The following is an 18,163-nucleotide window of genomic DNA, read 5'->3' as shown; positions in this document are numbered from 1 at the left end:
GCTGTTCTCCAGATGTCTACAATAATAAAGCAATGTAGTTATTGTCTGTCCGACTTGACTCTTGATCTATAAAGCGGATCTTACACAGCAGTAAATCTGTTGACACAAGTCTCTATATTTTTAATGTTAACACACTGTATCAGGATTCAATCCCAAAACCCTGAGCATGGATCAAATTGTCTAATCAATTTTGTAATGAACTTGGTCACACATACATGACTTAAGATTTTTTTTGCTACTAGCTTAACATTGCAATAACGCATCAAAGGTTTTTGGCAACAGAGGGATGGAAAAGGGCTAGGATTGTGTCACAGATGGGAAACCATGGAAAACCAATTCTGGATTGGAACAAATCTCATGTTGGGAATGGTGTGCAGGAGAAGCAAGTGTAGGGTCATATTATTGAACCAAGTTGATCATTTCAATTCTTGGACTACTTTTGGAATAGTCTGGTATTATTTCTAATCTAATTAAAACCAAGAACTTCAAATGAATTTCACATGCAATGATTGAGAGGGAAGTAAGGTCTTCCTGCCAAAATCAGTTTATTTTAGAGCAATTTCATCAAGGCCCTACAACTAAAGGAGAAAGGTCGGGCTGAGTGGCTCAGACGGTAGATGATAGAACTTCCTGAGATTTCTGCTGCTTTCAGCTCAGTAGCACATTGAATAATAAAAATAGTTAGGCCACATTCTGTTACCATCTAAAGAAATCTAAGTTGGTTGAAGTACATATAAATATTTCTTTTTGAAGCTGCTCCACCACTGCATATAACATTTTAGCCATTTTACTCCTGTGAAGAAAACAGTCCCATATGTTTTACCATTTTTCTTTAGCTGAACACTTGAATATAACCAGACCAAACTTATTTTCAGGTACCTAGCCATCGGGAGCTGTTTTGGTGAATTTTGTCATCATTTCCAACTTGGGATGACTACTGTGAAAACTGTAATAAGGCACGTTTGTTCTGCCACGTGGACCAAAGTGAAAGACATGCTTGCATGAACCTACAACAGAGGAGTGGAAGAAAATTGCAGAAATGATTGAACACCTGCTTCTTCTTTCTTTGCATAATGTGACATCTTCTAGCCAAGGCTGGCAATCAATATGCTGTTTTTGAGTTGGGATGCAGTAGTGTTGATCAAGGACATCGTGCTCAACCTGTACCAGTTTATGAGATTGTTCAGCCAAAAAGTTTGTTGCCTTTCCAGTACTCCTACATCTTTCTATCCTTTCTTGTAGGACTAGTTGCAGGATTCTGTACTCATCATTCCTCATTATATGGTTGAAATATTCCAACCTGCACTTTTTGATGGCTAACATGATTTCAATCTTCTTTTCTAGTCAATCCAATGCCTCGGAACTCTGGATCCTGTCCACCCAAGAAATGTGGAGCGTTCTCATATACACCCACATTTTAAATGACTCTAGTCTCTTACAAAATCCATTCCATGCAGTAACATTGGAAAGATGTAGATGCAGACCACATGAAGCATAAGGTTCAGTTGTACGATAAGGATGCTGAGCAATTTCTTCATCTGCAAGAAGATGTATCTCGCACGTTTGATGCAGACCCATATTTTTCGGCTGCAGTCCTCGTATTGGTTGAGCAGTGCATGAACGTCTTCCTGCTTACTGATGAACTGGGTTTTCTCAATGTTCATCTTCAAACCTCTGCTGCTCCAAGCTGCATTCACTCTGTCCAATAATACCTGCAAGTCCTCTGCGTTGTCTACTAGCAACACCATGTCACATAGGTACTTCAGTCGCTCCCCGCTGATACTTATGGTGGATGATTCTTCCGGAGCTGCAAAGAGAACCTCAAAGTAATGTTGAAGAGCAGAGGTGAGAATACACAGCCTTGTCAAACACCATGGCAGATATCTATTCCTTCTGACAGGTTTTCCTCAATACTGACTGCCACTTTCTGGCCGCAGTAGAAGTTAGTAATGATTCTTATGTCTCTGGTGTCAAGTCCAATGTTCTGCAGAATCTCTATCATCTTCCCACACTGGACTTGGTCGAATGCTGTTTTGTAGTCTATGAAATATGCATAACCATCCTAGTTCATTTCAAAGGAACGCTGAAGAAGCACGTGCATAAAGAAAAGAACATCTCTAGTCCCTAGACCATTCTATATCCGAATTGTGTTTCAATTATCACTTCTTTGCACTTAACATGGATCCAGGTGTGAATAATTATCAAGAACATCTTCAGGATATGGCTCAATAGCTTTGCCCTTATTTCCATGTTCTTCACATTGTCTGGCATTTGTTGAAACAAAAAAATGGACCTGAGGCAATCTCCTAGAATTATTTCAGGCGAGTACATTTTGTTGAATTGTTCTATCAGTGCACCGATTCCTTTCTCGTCCAGGATTATGAGGAGTTCTACATGCACTTGATTAGTCCCAGGAGCTAGTTGTTCTTCGTCTGACAGATGAAATGCCACACCCTGTCCTTCAAAATGGTGGGACCAGTGTTCACCTCATTCTCACCATTTTCTTCGGGTCTATCATTGTTAAACAGTTCTTTGATATACGACTTCCAGACCTTGAGCTTATCAGTGATGTCCATTGGCCTTTTGCAGTCATAATCTTCCTCTTAATATCTGTATGCAGTTGGTTCTATTAATGTAGCTCTCCATTTTTCCACTTCCACTACTCACGCATGAGTTGTACTATCTCATCTCATCAGTTATTCACGGTTGCTTCTAGATTTTACTTTTACCGGGCGAGTTGGCCGTGCGCGTAGAGGCGCGCGGCTGTGAGCTTGCATCCGGGAGATAGTAGGTTCGAATCCCACTATCGGCAGCCCTGAAAATGGTTTTCCGTGGTTTCCCATTTTCACACCAGGCAAATGCTGGGGCTGTACCTTAATTAAGGCCACGGCCGCTTCCTTCCAACTCCTAGGCCTTTCCTATCCCATCGTCGCCATAAGACCTATCTGTGTCGGTGCGACGTAAAGCCCCTAGAAAAAAAAAAGATTTTACTTTTCTTTTTGTTTCGCTATAACTATATACATATTGTTTTTTGTAAAATAACTATCAGAATTCGTTTCACTTCTAGCCACAAGACTTCTATCTCTATCAATGTTCTTCATTTTGCTGAAACAGGTACAATTTTACTACACACTGTTTTTAAATCAATAACCTATCAATGGAATGCATTTTATGAATAGTAGCAAGGAACCAAGACTGCACAAAGAGTTATAGTTTTATTCATAACCTGTTTATTGGCAAACATAAGACTTGTTTATATTGTGATTAATGACTAAGCTTCTTCAAGCTGATTTTAATTGTAGCCTATATTGCCACTTTGTTTTTAAATGGCACACAAAGACCCATAGATTTAAGTTACTAAAGACATGTATCGTAACATCATTTTAAACATGCTTTTATTTTTACCATTTAACTTCCGTTCTTTGCAAGGCTGAAGATGTGCCCAAGAGGAACGAAACATGTACCTATACATATAACTTTGTTTTAAGATTAAACTTTGCAAGTATTGTAAAGGTGGAACTTCGTATTGATAATATCATAAAAATGACCATGCTATTTTGAGCTTATGATGTGCTCCCTTATTTCTCAGGTGAAAGGCACACATCTGGTTCTTTGCAGGATTAGATCTTAGGCGGTTTGCACTATAATAGTTAAACAGATAAATATCCCAACAAGTAATGTTACACCTATGCCATACGATTTTTGTAGGCGATGAGGTATTCCCAATTTAAGAAAACCTGATGCATCCATATCCCGGCAACAATTTAAGCCAAAAAAAAAAAAAAAAAAAAATTGACTAAAGGCTAAACCATGCTTGAAAATACATCAAATGTACTTTTGGCATTTTAGCTAACAAGTGATGAATTTTTCATTGCCCACTATATATACATATACATTATTGTCTTTATTGGTGACAAAGTTAGTGTTCTGGCCTTTTCTTACATTTAACCACTGTTTCACAATTTGACTAAAATACTACCAAATTAAACAATACAACTGATAGTAGCAGCAGCAGTAGTAGTAGTAGTAGTAGTAGTAGTAATAATAATAATTTTAATAATAATAATAAAATAAAAATGATGATAATAGAAACACTTTAACTCTGAAGAAAAAAAAATCCCATGGCGCAACAGCCTCAAAGGACCATGGCCAACCAAGCGACTCCTGGTCAGCGTGAAGGCCTGCAGATTACGAGGTGTCATGTGGTTGGCATGATGAATCTTTTCTGTCGTTATTCTTAGCTTTCTAGACTGGGGCTGCTATCTCACGGTCAGATAGCTCCTCAATTACAATCACATAGGACCTCAAAACCAGCCCTTAGATACAGGTAAAAATTCCTGAACTGACCGGGAATCAAACCCGGGGCCTCCGGATAAGAGGCAGGCATGCTACTCCTAACAGTGGGGCCACCAATATTAACTCTGAAATTAATCCTAATGTATAATTATAAGTAGAACGAAATCTGACTATTTACATAACTCTAAAACTAACCCTAATACATAATTATAATCTCAATACAACAGTATTTGATCATTACAATAGTTCTGAAACTAATTCTAATATAATATAATTATAATCCAAGTATAATAGTAATTGACCTTTCGCTCAAACATTCATACCTCAGTCATTCCACAAGTCAGTCTAATGAATAAAGCAAGTACCTTTGATTCTGCAATCGACACTGTGAAGGTATGTTGTGTATTACACAACTTCCATTTGCACTAGAGATGGCATTAAACGTGAAGAATCTCTACAATGGAGATGAGGAGAATGTTTATAAAGAATTTTATAGGTGTCTCAAGATTTCACAAGAAACACAAGATGACCAGTGTCTTATTGAGATTTCTCTGTGCAATTTTGTAGGGGAAGACCATGCCAAAACTAACTTCTTATGTTGGTACTTCACATCTACAAAGCCATGTAGTCTGTATACAAACCTACACATAAATACCTTCTGTGTAACTACTTACGGAGTTCCATTTTTCCTTGCACATCCACCATTTCATCCCAAATAGGTTTTTTAGAACTTTTATCACTGTACTCCTTTCAGTGCTGGTGTTCCAAAATGAACAACTTTGTACCAAACTGTTCAGACTCTGTCATATCAATATAAATCTAACAGCATGTGCTGATATCTGCTAGCTTTAGCTTCTCATGCAAAACTGAACAAGACAGTGAGTTCCGTCCAATAAGATTAATTACTTTTCTAGCTGCAAACATCAGCTCTGCTACCTGTGAACTGCATTTGAAATACTGGCCACAAGCGACCCGGCAGCTTTGCCATATCAGTGGGTTGTACACTATACAAACTGATACAACAAACGGATGTTTGCAACAAAGCACGGCTAGCCGCATGCGACACATAGTGCCACAGGGTTATCAGTCTTAGGGAACTGACCATACCAACAATAAGAAGTTCCTTTAGTTGTAAAATAAATAAGATATAGCTGGACCAAAGGGATGGAAAAGCTACATTTGTGTCTTTTGTGCAAATGAGTGAAACTTATAAACATTTCTCCTTATATGTTTTAACAAAATGTATGATATTAGTGAAATATCCTACTATATTTTCACATATTTATGAAAACATTTGTAGCAATGATTAATGATGATAAATTTTGTTGTCTTCCAAGGTACAAGAGGGTCTGTTCCTCGATATTTGATCCATGGGACACAATTTTTAAAACCCTTAATAGAACTATAAGACAGAAAACAAATATTAACATGAAGCTATACAAGAAACTTCAATACTTCTTATCAGCATTTATAGGATTTAAAAAATTTTACTCAAAATTTAAAAAAAAAGTATTGGTACAACGGTCTCCCCCCACACCTCTTCCATCCCATCTATGTCAGTTGTTGGTGGATCTGTTAAAGAACAAACAGAACAAACAATCGTTCAGGCTGAGGACTAAAACGTACTTACATACATACATACATACATACATACATACATACATACATACATACATACATAAAAGGTGAACATAAAAAGTTTGGTGAAAAAAACAAAACAGAAGTTATAAACAAAATACCCTTAGTTTCCTTCCCACAATATACTTTTGGCAACGTGTATACAGCTGGAAACTGCCAATGAAGGAATCTGTTGAAATCGATAGAGGCACTGATGTACGGTATGTCAGCAATATGTGTGCCTTTCAGGATTCCCTTCAGGTTGAGGCAACAAAAAGAAGCCTGGAGGCGCGAGTTCTGGTATTACGGTGGATGTTCAAGACATGGCGCAGTTCAAAGAGTTCCCTGTCCATCCCAAAGGCGTTTGAACCAGTCACAAACACATTTTCTGCTTACGGCTTCTGTTCTGTACACTTTCACAAACACCGCATGCGTCTCCGTCGCCATTCTCCTAATTTGTTACACACTTGATGTTTACTATGCATTGCTCCATTGCACTATGATATGAGTCGATACAGATATTGATTCCCGTAGGGAACCTGAAATATTTGTCCTGGATGAGTAAATTCATCATTCCAATATAAATGGTTTAGCTATATGCACTAGCCATGTGTCTTGGTAGGTGTGCTAGTTACCAACTGATGAGCCTTAACTGGCACATTGGGGTGAAATGCTGGCAACCAAGAATGAATTAGTTGGAAAATTTATAATTTCCAAAAACAGACCATTTATATTGGAACTATGATATGAGTCTTAACATGCATTATGTTCGGCTGGCCGCAGCAAGCTAACCTGCTTCAGCTCTGTGTGTTTAACACTATATGGCGCTTCTCGAGATGTCTCTCTATTCACAGGTGCACGCATGGAGTCTCACGACATGCTTCTTTGTGATACTGGCCCATTCACTGTACTTTATTTTTTGCGTCGCACTGACACAGATAGGTCTTATGGCGACGATGGGATACGAAAGGACTACGAGTGGAAGGAGGCGACCGTTGCCTTAACTGAGGTACAGCCCCAGCTTTTGCCTGGTGTGGAAATGGGAAACCCAGAAAGCCACCTTTAGGGCTGCCGACAGTGGGGTTGGACCACACTATCTCTCGAATGCAAGCCCACAGCTGCGCGCCCGTAACAACACAGCTAACTCACGCGGTAAACTTACCATACCTTTTTAGACATACCTTGTACATGTTTACATACATGAGCTCTTACAAGTTATTCTTTTCAAACCTGTTTCCTAAACATGCATATCTCAATATTTTTGTTATCTTTTCAGGGAATTTACTGAAATTATTTTACTCATCTGTCAAACAGAAATTCTACTTACTTAGAGTAACACCACAGCAATCCCCTATCATTTCTTGGCTACTAGGATTCTTTGGTTCTTCCAGAATCAGATCTTCAACAGATGCAACGACAATATTAAGATTTGGAGTATTTTCAAACAGTTCATGTTGCAGGTGTTGTTTATACAGCTTTCTGTCAATTTGGGCTCTTGGTCCCCAAACAGCAGGACCTTTCCTTTTATTCAAAACCTAGCAGGAAAAAGAAAGGATATTTTCAAATTAATTAGCCACAAAAGAGTCTGAAGAGTTTACATTCAATCTGAGGTCCAACATGGAGTTGTATGCAAATATAGAAAATAAATCTACAACCATGTGAATGAAGATGTTGATTTTTAATGAGCATTTGAAGAGAGTGAACCCATAAAGACTGGCATATACATACTTGTGCTTCAGGATAAATGCAATACCCATCCCTGACAGCTAAGATAGGTGCAGAAAGACCTACAGGAAAGAAGCATAACACCAGCAGAAATTCATGACAGAAAACGTTTTAGAAAGGAAGTTGTGGGTTTGAGGGAAAGTCCTGAGAAACCTGCTTAACAACAGAACATATCAGCAGAAGAATGGCAAAGGAGGAATTAAAGGGTAAAAAAAAACTGTGGTAGGAATGTAAAAGAAAAGCTGTAAGCTTAAGGTTGAGAAAAGAGTGATAGCTTGTGCTATACTTAAACATAAAATAAATTTGAATTTTAATGACATCAGAAATAAAAAACATAAGTACACAATTTGACACAAATATACAAATACACATATGGTATTAATTTTTTTCTTTTATCGTAATTTATTACCTAACATTTACAGGTTGCCATGGTAATAGAGTACCTAACACAAGAATCCAATGTGTTGAGAAAATAAATGTTAATTTTATAGATTTATAAGTTAATGACCAAACATGTTACGAATAACTCATGACGTCTTAAGATCCATAAATAGGATTCTTAAATATGGGAATGAAACCTCTGAGGATATCGACTGCAGTTGTGACAGTTGTGAAGAAAACTTTGCCGAGTCTTAACCTTTTATAAAATTAAAAAAAAAAAAAAAAAATATATATATATACATTTTTTGTACAATTGGCTTTATTATGGCTGTGATGGGATAGGGAAGGCCTACGAAAGAGAAGGAAGCGGCCGTGGCATTAATTAATATACAGCACCAGTATTTGCCTGGTGTAAAAATGGAAAACCATGGAAAACCGTCTTCAGGGCTGCTGACAGTAGGGTTCGAACCCACTATCTCCCGGATGCAAGCTCACAGCTGCTCGCCCCTAACCGCAGGGCCAATTTGCCTGGTAAAAAAAAATATATACATAGCAAGATACCCGTGCTTCGCTACGGTGTTATACTGAAATTTATAATTGAATGCTTAACATTTTATATATAATCTGCCAAAATTCACAATCTGATGGCAAAGTTCCTCCCATTTTTCAATCTTTCCTTCCAGCAATCGATTTCGTACTTCCCAGGCTAGCTCCAGGTATTACGCCCGGTCAGTTGGGTCCCTAAATCTCTGTCATCTTTTCCTATAAGCATTGTTAATACAGATCAAATCCTTGAGGAGATCCGGCGTGGTGTCGTCTTGGATGCCTTGGTGGTACTGAACCCACGGCCAGACTGCATTCATAGTCATTACCCGGCCAGGACCCGTTTCCAGCGCGGTCCGCACATTTTGATGACGGTCCAGAACATTATTATTATTATTAGGGTGGGTGATATTAGTTGAATGTAGGTTATGATTATTATTATTATTATTATTATTATTATTATTATTATTATTATTGATGTTCTGGACCCCGCTGCAAGATGCAAGACCGCTACTTGGTGGTAAATTACATCAGCTGCCATTGTCATTGCTGACAATGTGACTAGCACCATTGTCGCGTGTAGGCAAGTGCGCGGGATTTCTGGCGATACGAATTATATACTTCCGTGCATTATTGATCTTATTATAGAGGTGAACTATTACACGGTCAATATCATTCCTATAGTTTATTTCAAATGTGTTTACATTTTTATTTATATGCCAGGAGAATCTACTGTAATCTAACTTTAAGTTCTCCAAAGGAAAAGATGGCTCTTGAAAACGAACCCAGGAAATATTAAAAATGATCAGTTTATGATCAGAATCAAGTACATTATGAACAGTAAAATCAATTGGTCTCAACTCCTTTTTCATCCTACCGCCGTTAAGTTGATATCCCCCCCCCCCAAAAAAAAGATGGGGTGTTTCTTTATGTTTAAAGGATATTCCAAATACAAATGTTCACGTCTGTTACCTTCAGTTTTGAGATATATAGTATCCCCATAAAAATAATTCACTTTTTTACCACTTCCTTTCACACTACCCCCCCCCCCCCGAAGTAAATTTTCCAAAAAAAGAAAAAAAAAGAAAAAAACCTTGTTTGTTTATTAGTAAAGGATCTTCTAAATACCAATTATCACGACTGTAAAATCTTCAGTTTTTGAGATATGTCCTCACAAAAGGAATTCAACTCCTTTTTACCCCCGCCCCCAAGATGATTTTCCCCCAAAAATGCGTTGTCTTTGTTTTTAAAGGAGATTCCAAGTACCAATTTTCAGTTCTGTAATATCTCAGTATCTTCATTTAAGGCATTCAACCCCTTTTTCACCCCTCCTAGTGGATTTTTTGAAAAAAAAAAAAAAAAAAAAAAAAAAAAAAAAAAAAAAAAAAAAGTGTTTCTTTATTTTTAAAGGAGATTCTAAATACCAATTTTTACATCTGTAAACGTTTAAAGTTTTGAGATATAGATACACTCATTTTAAAAATTCACCCCCTTAGCGATTGAATATCCAAAAACCCTCCCTTAGCGAGCACCTACATTATAATATAAATGCATCCTCAAAATTTCATTTCTTTATTTCCAGTGGTTTTGGCTTGATGATGATGAATGAGTCAAGTCAGTCTGTCAGGACATGTTCTTTTATATATATATAGATTTATTGAGAATTGACTACTACCATTATCATAACCCAATCACACTTATTAACTCCATGGCGACGATGGTGTTGTAGTGAAGTTGTGCTGCATAATATATTGATCTATATGCACGAATTGTGTCTCTGTTGTAGTTTCTGGTGGGTGTTTGTGGCTTATTTTGATGTGCTGACCTAGTGTTGGTGTTGTCTAGTAGTTTTACGATCTTTATTTGCTGTTATTGGTGTTATATTTGTGAAAGTTTTATGCCCTAAGTGGCAGCCATTTTGGATTTGCTACAATGGTTCCATAGATAACACTAGATAGAAAGGCAATTTATTATATCTGTCTATAAATTCTTGCCCTAAGTGTCAGCCATCTTGTCCGATTTAACATAATTGCCATAGCACAATTCATATAGGAACTCTACATTACATATCCGGTATTGCCTAGACCACAGAATCTGTTTCGTTTGATTACATCTATGCCCTATCTTTAAAATGGGCAAATTAGCAGTGTCTGTACTCCAGTGGAGCGGCTGTGAATGACGTCTGTTCTCCATATTACGGGCGGTCTAATCTAAATATTACCTGGCAGTAGGTATAAAATGCCCTCAACGACAGGCTAAGCGACCAGCTGGTTGAGGTATTCTTCGTCGCATCTATGGCTACATCTTCTAAAAATTTCGAAACATGTTAGGGCGTTACCCCAAAGCGACGTGCGCCACTTGCGCCTGAGTGACATGAGAAATGTGCAAGTGTTACCTTCCCATGGACGGGGTAGGTTAAAGAAGTTAGTCTGACAAGAGCAATTAAGAGTAAGATTTGCTACACTAAATATGGGAACGCTGACTGGCTGACATCGTGAGCAAGCAGAAATGTTGAAGAACAGACATGTTGATATTGCCTGCATACAGGAGACCAAGTGGAGAGGTTCCAAGGCAAAAGAAACTGGAGATGACTACAAACTCATCTATCATGGCACCAGCGCAACATCGAATGGTGTGGCAATAGCGGTTGGCCTACGCAACCGCAATAACATCACAAGTGTCGTCAAAGTGTCGGATAGGCTCATGTCTGTCAAGAGTGATTTAGTGTCAATAACTGCCCATATCATATCTTGCTATGCACCTCAAACTGGATGCACGGAAGATGAGAAGGATGAGTTCTGGAAGAGACCTGACTTAAAAGGACATGTCCGATCTCAATGGGATAGATATGGGCGGTCATGGAGGATATGATCTTGGCACGCGAAACGATGAGGGATGTTGTATACTTGATTGTGCAGAGGCTCATGACCTAGCTGTGACCAACACATATTTCAAGAAAAGGATAACACATCTAGCTACATATACCAGTGGAGGTCATGTTACTCAGATCGATTAGTGGATGATTTGACGACAAGATCTGAAGGTGGTAATGGATACCAAAGTGATCCCATATAACAGCATTGCCCCCCAACACCGTTTGCTTGTTCTGGATATTCGAAAAACTGTAAAACGTCCTATGACACCTAAAACTGGACCTGAGCGTATCAAGTGGTGGAAAATGAATATCCACAAGAACAAAATGAAGACAGCTTTAACCAACTTCTTAGTGAAGCCTGACCAGTCAGTTGAGGACATGTGGGAATACGCTGCAAAACAGATACATTAGGCAGCAACAGTAACTCTGGGAAAAACAAAACCCAGGCGAAAAAACATTGATAAACAGACCTGGTGGTGGGATGATGAGGTCCAACAAGCTATCAAGGAGAAAAAGGTAGCCTTTAAGACTCGGTGAAAGACACGCCTGGATACTGACCTTCAGAGATATGAAGTGCTGAAATCAGCAGCGAAAAGAGCAGTGGCTGCTGCAAAAGATCGTTGTTACCAGGATCTGTACGACCAGCTTGACACATCATCATCCTTTCAGGTATTAGTCCTATAGAAGAACTGTTACGGTCTATACAAAAGATTTGCATTTTCACGCCATCTCTTCCTGGGGCGTCCCAGAGATCTCTTCTCACCGGGACAGTAGTTTATGACTGCTTTGGGGATCCTGCTTCTGTCCATCCTGTTTAGGTGTTCTAGCTAATTTCTCTGGTATTCATAGATGTATTCCAATATAGACCTGCTTTTAAGATCATTCATTACTTCTGTATTTCTTTTATGTTCCCATTTAGTGACTCCTGTTGTTCGCCGCATGTATTTCACTTCAGCTGTAGTTATTCTTCTCTCATCGCATTTCCTCAGGGTCCACACTTCATTTCCATAGCAAAGTATAGGTCGTGTTTTTGAACTAATGATGGTCTAAAGACTTTATTAATGATTCCCAAACATCCACTGAATTAGAAGATTTTCTCGGGTATGTCCAGTTCTTCAAAGAAAGACAGTTTGTAGTCGAGGTATTTAAAATCATTTACTCTTTCCAAAATGTTACTTAAGCAGATCTTGCTTCTTACTGGTTCCTTGCCACAGTAAGCAATTATTGTAGTTTTCTCAGGCGATATATCCATTAAGTATTTTTCTGAGACTAGGTTTAGGTTATACATTGAATGCTGTAAATCATCTTCTGAGGTGGTGACCAGCACTAAGTCATCTGCAAATAATACTGTATCCAGCTGTAGATTTCTGTCAATGCGGATGGAACCATGTCTTGTTTCTCTAAATTCTCGTATGAGAGCATTCATATAGATTATGAACAGCAGAGGGGAAAGACCGCAACCCTGTCTTACTCCTGTGTTTATTGTTTTCCACTCTGATAATTTATCGTTGACCTTTACGGAAATCAGGTTATGTTTGTAAAGGTTACTTATGTTCTGTACCGTCTCTTGTGGGATGTAATGCGTTCGATGTTTGGATTGTCTGAGTGAAGTGTCTGAATAGGTGAGACATTCTGTGACCATAAATTTTGAAAGTGATTTGACCAAGTGTTGCAGGAGATTGTGTTGATTCTAAGTGTGTCTTTAGTTTCCCTATTTAAATTTTTCAAAATTTTGTAAGTCTGTGGTTGAGGTCTGGTCATGTCATTTTTTTAAATGGGATACAAATTCTTCCCAGTTCCTCCTATGGTATTTGCGCACTTCTCTCTCTTTGCAATTGCTCGCTTTCTGTGGTATTCTATTTTATCCTCATCTTTCTTGGTACATAAGTACTTCCTGTAGGCCTTCTGTTTGTCTTTTATAATTTCTTTGATGTATTCATCCCAAATTCTGAGTTCCCTGTTCCTCTGACATTTTGTTTTGGTGCCAAGGCTCTCTTGGGCTGCTTGTTTTAAGATGGTTGTTAGGTGTTTTCATTCCTCTTCAACATTTTCTACCATTGCAGTTGATTGGGTTAATTCAGCTAATTGTTGTTAGTAGAGCCATCTAATACTAGGATCGTGAAGAAGGTGTACTTTATAGAGAGAGGTTGTGTTTGATTTTGTTGGTTTCTTCATCTTGCTGTGCCATCGAGGTTTAATTCTAATGGGACAAATTAATAGGTAGTGATCTGTTTCTAATTCTTGGCACATCAGCAGGAGAAAATAACGTTTATCGCCTTGCAAAGTCCTGCAACCGTTCAACCCAGGACATTGGATACGTCATGCATATCAAAGCAGCTGGCAACAAATTACTACGATTCAACGATGGTCAGACTGATATCAGCAACAAAGAATTTGATCATCCACCGATTGCAAACTCTGATCCTGTCTATGGACCCATGCCTTTGATTATGGCAGAGGAATTAATGATTATCATAAAGAAGATGAAGAATGGAAAAGCAACTGGCCCAGATGACATACCAGCAGAAATATGGAAAATTCCTGGCAAGCCCGCTGCAGAATTCCTTGCCGCACTCTTCAACCAGATCATCATTGAGAACAAACTTCCCCGTGCATGGACAGCTAGCACGACAGTCCCAAACTGTAAGGGTAAAGGAGACATGAGCGATTACTCAACATACCGCCCTACTCGACTCCTCTGCCATATACTGAAGATATTCGAACGAGTGCTGGACAATAGGCTCAGAAACATTGTCACCGTAACATCCAACCAGTGTGGATTTGTTAAGGGCTGCAGCACCATCGATGCCATCCATGCCACACGTCTATTGATGGAAAAACATAGGGAGAGGGAGAAGAGTGTGCACATGGCATTTCTGGACCTAGAAAAAGCATTTGACTGAGTCCCACATGACCTCATCCGGCAAGCTCTTTGTAGTCATGAAGTCCTGGGTACAACTTATGTATCACAATACAACTATTGTGGTCCGGAGTCCAGCTGGAATCTCCCCGCCTTTTGATATCACCCTGGGTGTACATCAGGGCTCAGGTCTATCATCATTATTATTTATCCTCTGCTTGGATACAGCAATGGCTGACATACAGACATCGCATCCCCGGACCTTTCTTTGTGCGGATGATGTGGTACTTGCCTAACAAACACGCCTTGGACTCCAACGCCAGACACAAACTTGGAGCAACAAATTAGCTGAGAATGGTCAGCACCTCAATACCCAGAAAACCGAATACCTAGAAGGTGGCCCCCAAACTAGTGGAACTATAAGAATCAATAATCAAGACTTGCAGAAAACCATGCATTTTAAATACCCAGGGTCAGTTGTCACTTCAAACTGCAATGCCACTTTTGATACCAGAGCATGGGTAAATGCAGCTTGGCTCAAGTGGAGACAAGTCACCGGAGTCATCTGCGATAAAAAGATACCTCAGCATCTAAAGACAAAAATTTACAAGACTGTAGTACACCCAGCAGCTATTTACGGGGCAAAATGTCGTCCAACGACAAAAAGCATGAGCAGACTCTTCATACAATGGGAATGAAGATGCTTCGATGGACTCTTGGACTGACTCAATGTGATCACATAAGAAATGAAGATGTTCGACAAAGGCTTGGCGTCGCTCCAATTGTGGAGAAAGTGAGGGAAGCGCGTCTCCACTGGTACAGTCACATTATGAGGACGCAGGACGGCTCAGTTGCTGAAACAATTTTCCAAGTTGATCCGGGAGGAATACGACCACATGGAAGGCTTTTAAAGCGGTGGACTGACAATATCAAGGCCGACATGCACGATATTGGTTTAAAACCTGAAGATGTCAGTAACAGGATGAAATGAAGGAGATGTAGCTAAACAGCGGACCTCATACTTTGGGAAAAATGCTAGGAAAGAGAGAGAGCAGTTTTCTGAAGAATAATTGACAGTTTGCTCATAAATACAATTACCTTGACGGTAGAGGACAGAGGCTTGACAGCCAAGTGGTACTGTCACTGCCTTCACATGAAGTTCGATTTGCTGTCAGTATATATGGAATTCTTAAAACAAAACACATGTCCCTGTCGTTCAGATTCTACATAAAACTGGAGGCCCCGTGGGTATGATCTCAACATCAACACTCACGTATAACTACAAGCTTTCTTGCTTTGCTAGAATTTCCTTCAGCAGGTCATCATGGGTTGTACACTTGATGGTATGATCAGTAGTGTATTCATAGGGACGACAGCTCAAAATGCATATCAATGGTGAACGATTGTTCATTTCAAACCAGCTCTCTGATCTTGTTAGTTCCACACCATTTTCCTTTAAATCATAAAAAAACTGAGTCAGATCATCATCATTCTCTTCTCCCTCTGCTTCTCTGATTTTTCTTTTGTTATTTGTTTAATGCTGCACCGACACAGACAGGTCTTACGGGATGATGGGATGGAACAGGGCTAGGGCTTGTAAGGAAGTGACCATGACCTTGATTAAGGTACAGCTGCAGCATTTGACTGGTGTGAAAACGGGAAACCACAGAAAACCCATTTCAGGGCAACTGACAGTGGTTTTCTTTTTTTACGTCGCACCGACACAGATAGGTCTTATGGCGACGATGCGACAGGGAAGGGCTAGGAGTGGGAAGGAAGCGACCGTGGCCTTAATTAAGGTACAGCCCCAGCATTTGGCTGGTGTGAAAATGGGAAACCACGGAAAACCATCTTCAGGGCTGCCGACAGTGGGGTTCGAACCTACTATCCCCGAATACTGGATACTGGCCGCACTTAAGCGACTGCAGCTATCGAGCTCGGTGACAGTGGGGTTCAAACTCACTATCTCCTGAATTCAAGCTCACAGATACGTCACCAAAACCACATAATCAACACGCTCAATTCTGCTTCTCCTACCATAGGAGGCAAAGTCCACTATTTTCCTAGGTAATTTATCCTCCATTATAAGCCTCATATGACCTCACTACCAAACCTGGTTCATACATACAGTTTCATGCATTCAGTTCATTCTAACTTAGCCTTTAACTCCCCACTGCAAATTTCCTTCTGCCATTGTTCTGATTCCTTTCTACCATCAATCATTCTTGCAATATTTTCGTTCCTTAACGAATATAGGCCTATGTAGTAGTATTTAAGCATGCCAATGGGTAAATTGATATTGGCTTCTTCATTTTACTCATTATACCAGCATGCTCAGACAACCCTATGGACTTACATTATTAGTCGTTAAATTGATTTCAAGTATGTTAGATCATTTTTGATGCTGTATGAAATATTGTCTCCTCAGTTTTCACACTACAGCGTCAGATATGTTTCCACTGTTAGGTTACATTCCAATGGTAAAACTCTTCCAGATGAATAAGGATTGTGACAAAAATTAGGCAATTAAACAATTTTCTAGTACCTAATAACAAGTAAGTTAGTTGGCTGAGGAAGATTTATTCTCCTTACCTTGTATTGAATTCCAGATAAATCACATATTCTGCCACACAGCCCATCGAGTGCGTCGATTTCTTTCATTAAATGGCCTTTACCAATTCCACCAAAAGAAGGATTACACGACATTTCACCTGTCAAGGTACGAAAATGGCAAATCAATTTGTGACAAGAAAAAAATAGCAAAAGAAACAAAGTTTTGATATACTGTGTCATTTCTAGCTACCCACCAACAGTTTCCTTCTTATGGGTGATGAGCAAAGTTTGACACCCCATACGGGCAGCAGCAGCACATGCCTCTGTTCCTGCATGACCTCCACCAACAACAATAACATCGTATCTTTTATCAGCTAAGGACTGACATGAGCAATGCCGAGAGATCCCTTGTCTCAGCAAAGGGTTTATACACTTCCATTTACTCCACGAAAGGAAAGACATATTAACAGGATTTGGAATAGTAATACTGTATGTGACAGCAATAAGGTTATGAAATTGATAATAAGTGTTACACTAAACTGTCACAATGGTAAGCAAGTAAATGAACATCTCAATTATAAATGTGAATAATAGTATTTCTGTAAACCTCTCCAAAGTCATTTTTACAAGTTACACGTATTAGTTTTTACATTCTCCTAGAATTGTTTACTACTTTACAGCGCCATGTTGGATAAACCAGTGAAGGTCAGTGGAACAACTGCATTAATATATTATTCCTGTTTCCTTATAATGAATAATTATCATTTAATAAATATTAGAAGTAATATTATTTTCTAAATTGAATACAAATAAATATCAATTTAGACACTCAACAATCTCACTGTTTTATGTTATGTTATGGCCATATACTAGTCACTTCCGTGCCACAGCGCGTGAGGTGCACTTGCTAGTTGGGGGCAGTGTTGTTTTGTTGTGCATCGTGAGCTAACGCACGCTTCTCTTTTCCGAAGACTATTACGAGATTGCTCGAGTTCAGTTTCATAATCAGTACCACGACAGATCCAGATCTTCTGTTCAGTTTCGTGACCTCATCGATTCAGGTCAGTTCAGTTAATATCTCTGCATGTGATTATTATTGGCGTCTTGTTATGACATTCGTTGTTATTAAGCTGAATGGTATGCATGGGTCCCACATTTCATTCATAAAGAATGTCGTGTGTTTAAGGAGAACGTGAATTTTTAAAATTTGTTCATTAAATTTTCTATTTCTGCATTGGTCATGTCACTGCTAAATTGAAGAGATAAGTTCTCTTTTTGGGGGTTTAATATACAATTATTAACGAAAATTGCCT

At 39.0% G+C, this 18,163-nt stretch overlaps 1 protein-coding gene across 1 annotated transcript in view; it reads right to left on the bottom strand.

The window, feature by feature from the left end:
• The window catches only part of LOC136878693 (protein MTO1 homolog, mitochondrial), a 64,492-nt gene extending 46,957 nt beyond the window's left edge, over window positions 1–17,535 (bottom strand). The window contains exons 1-3 of the mRNA XM_067152116.2: window positions 17,105–17,535; window positions 16,890–17,008; window positions 7,241–7,448 (exon numbers count right to left, since the gene is read on the bottom strand). Coding sequence (XP_067008217.2) covers window positions 7,241–7,448; window positions 16,890–17,008; window positions 17,105–17,312 — 535 coding nt within the window. The 5' untranslated portion in view covers window positions 17,313–17,535. The remainder of the gene's footprint in view (window positions 1–7,240; window positions 7,449–16,889; window positions 17,009–17,104) is intronic.
• Window positions 17,536–18,163: the final 628 nt, after the last annotated feature.

Source organism: Anabrus simplex, chromosome 8, assembly GCF_040414725.1.
Source record: "Anabrus simplex isolate iqAnaSimp1 chromosome 8, ASM4041472v1, whole genome shotgun sequence".
Lineage (NCBI taxonomy): Eukaryota > Metazoa > Arthropoda > Insecta > Orthoptera > Tettigoniidae > Anabrus > Anabrus simplex.
Note: the sequence above shows the minus strand (reverse complement) of the source record. Positions and strands in the feature narration are given on the sequence as shown.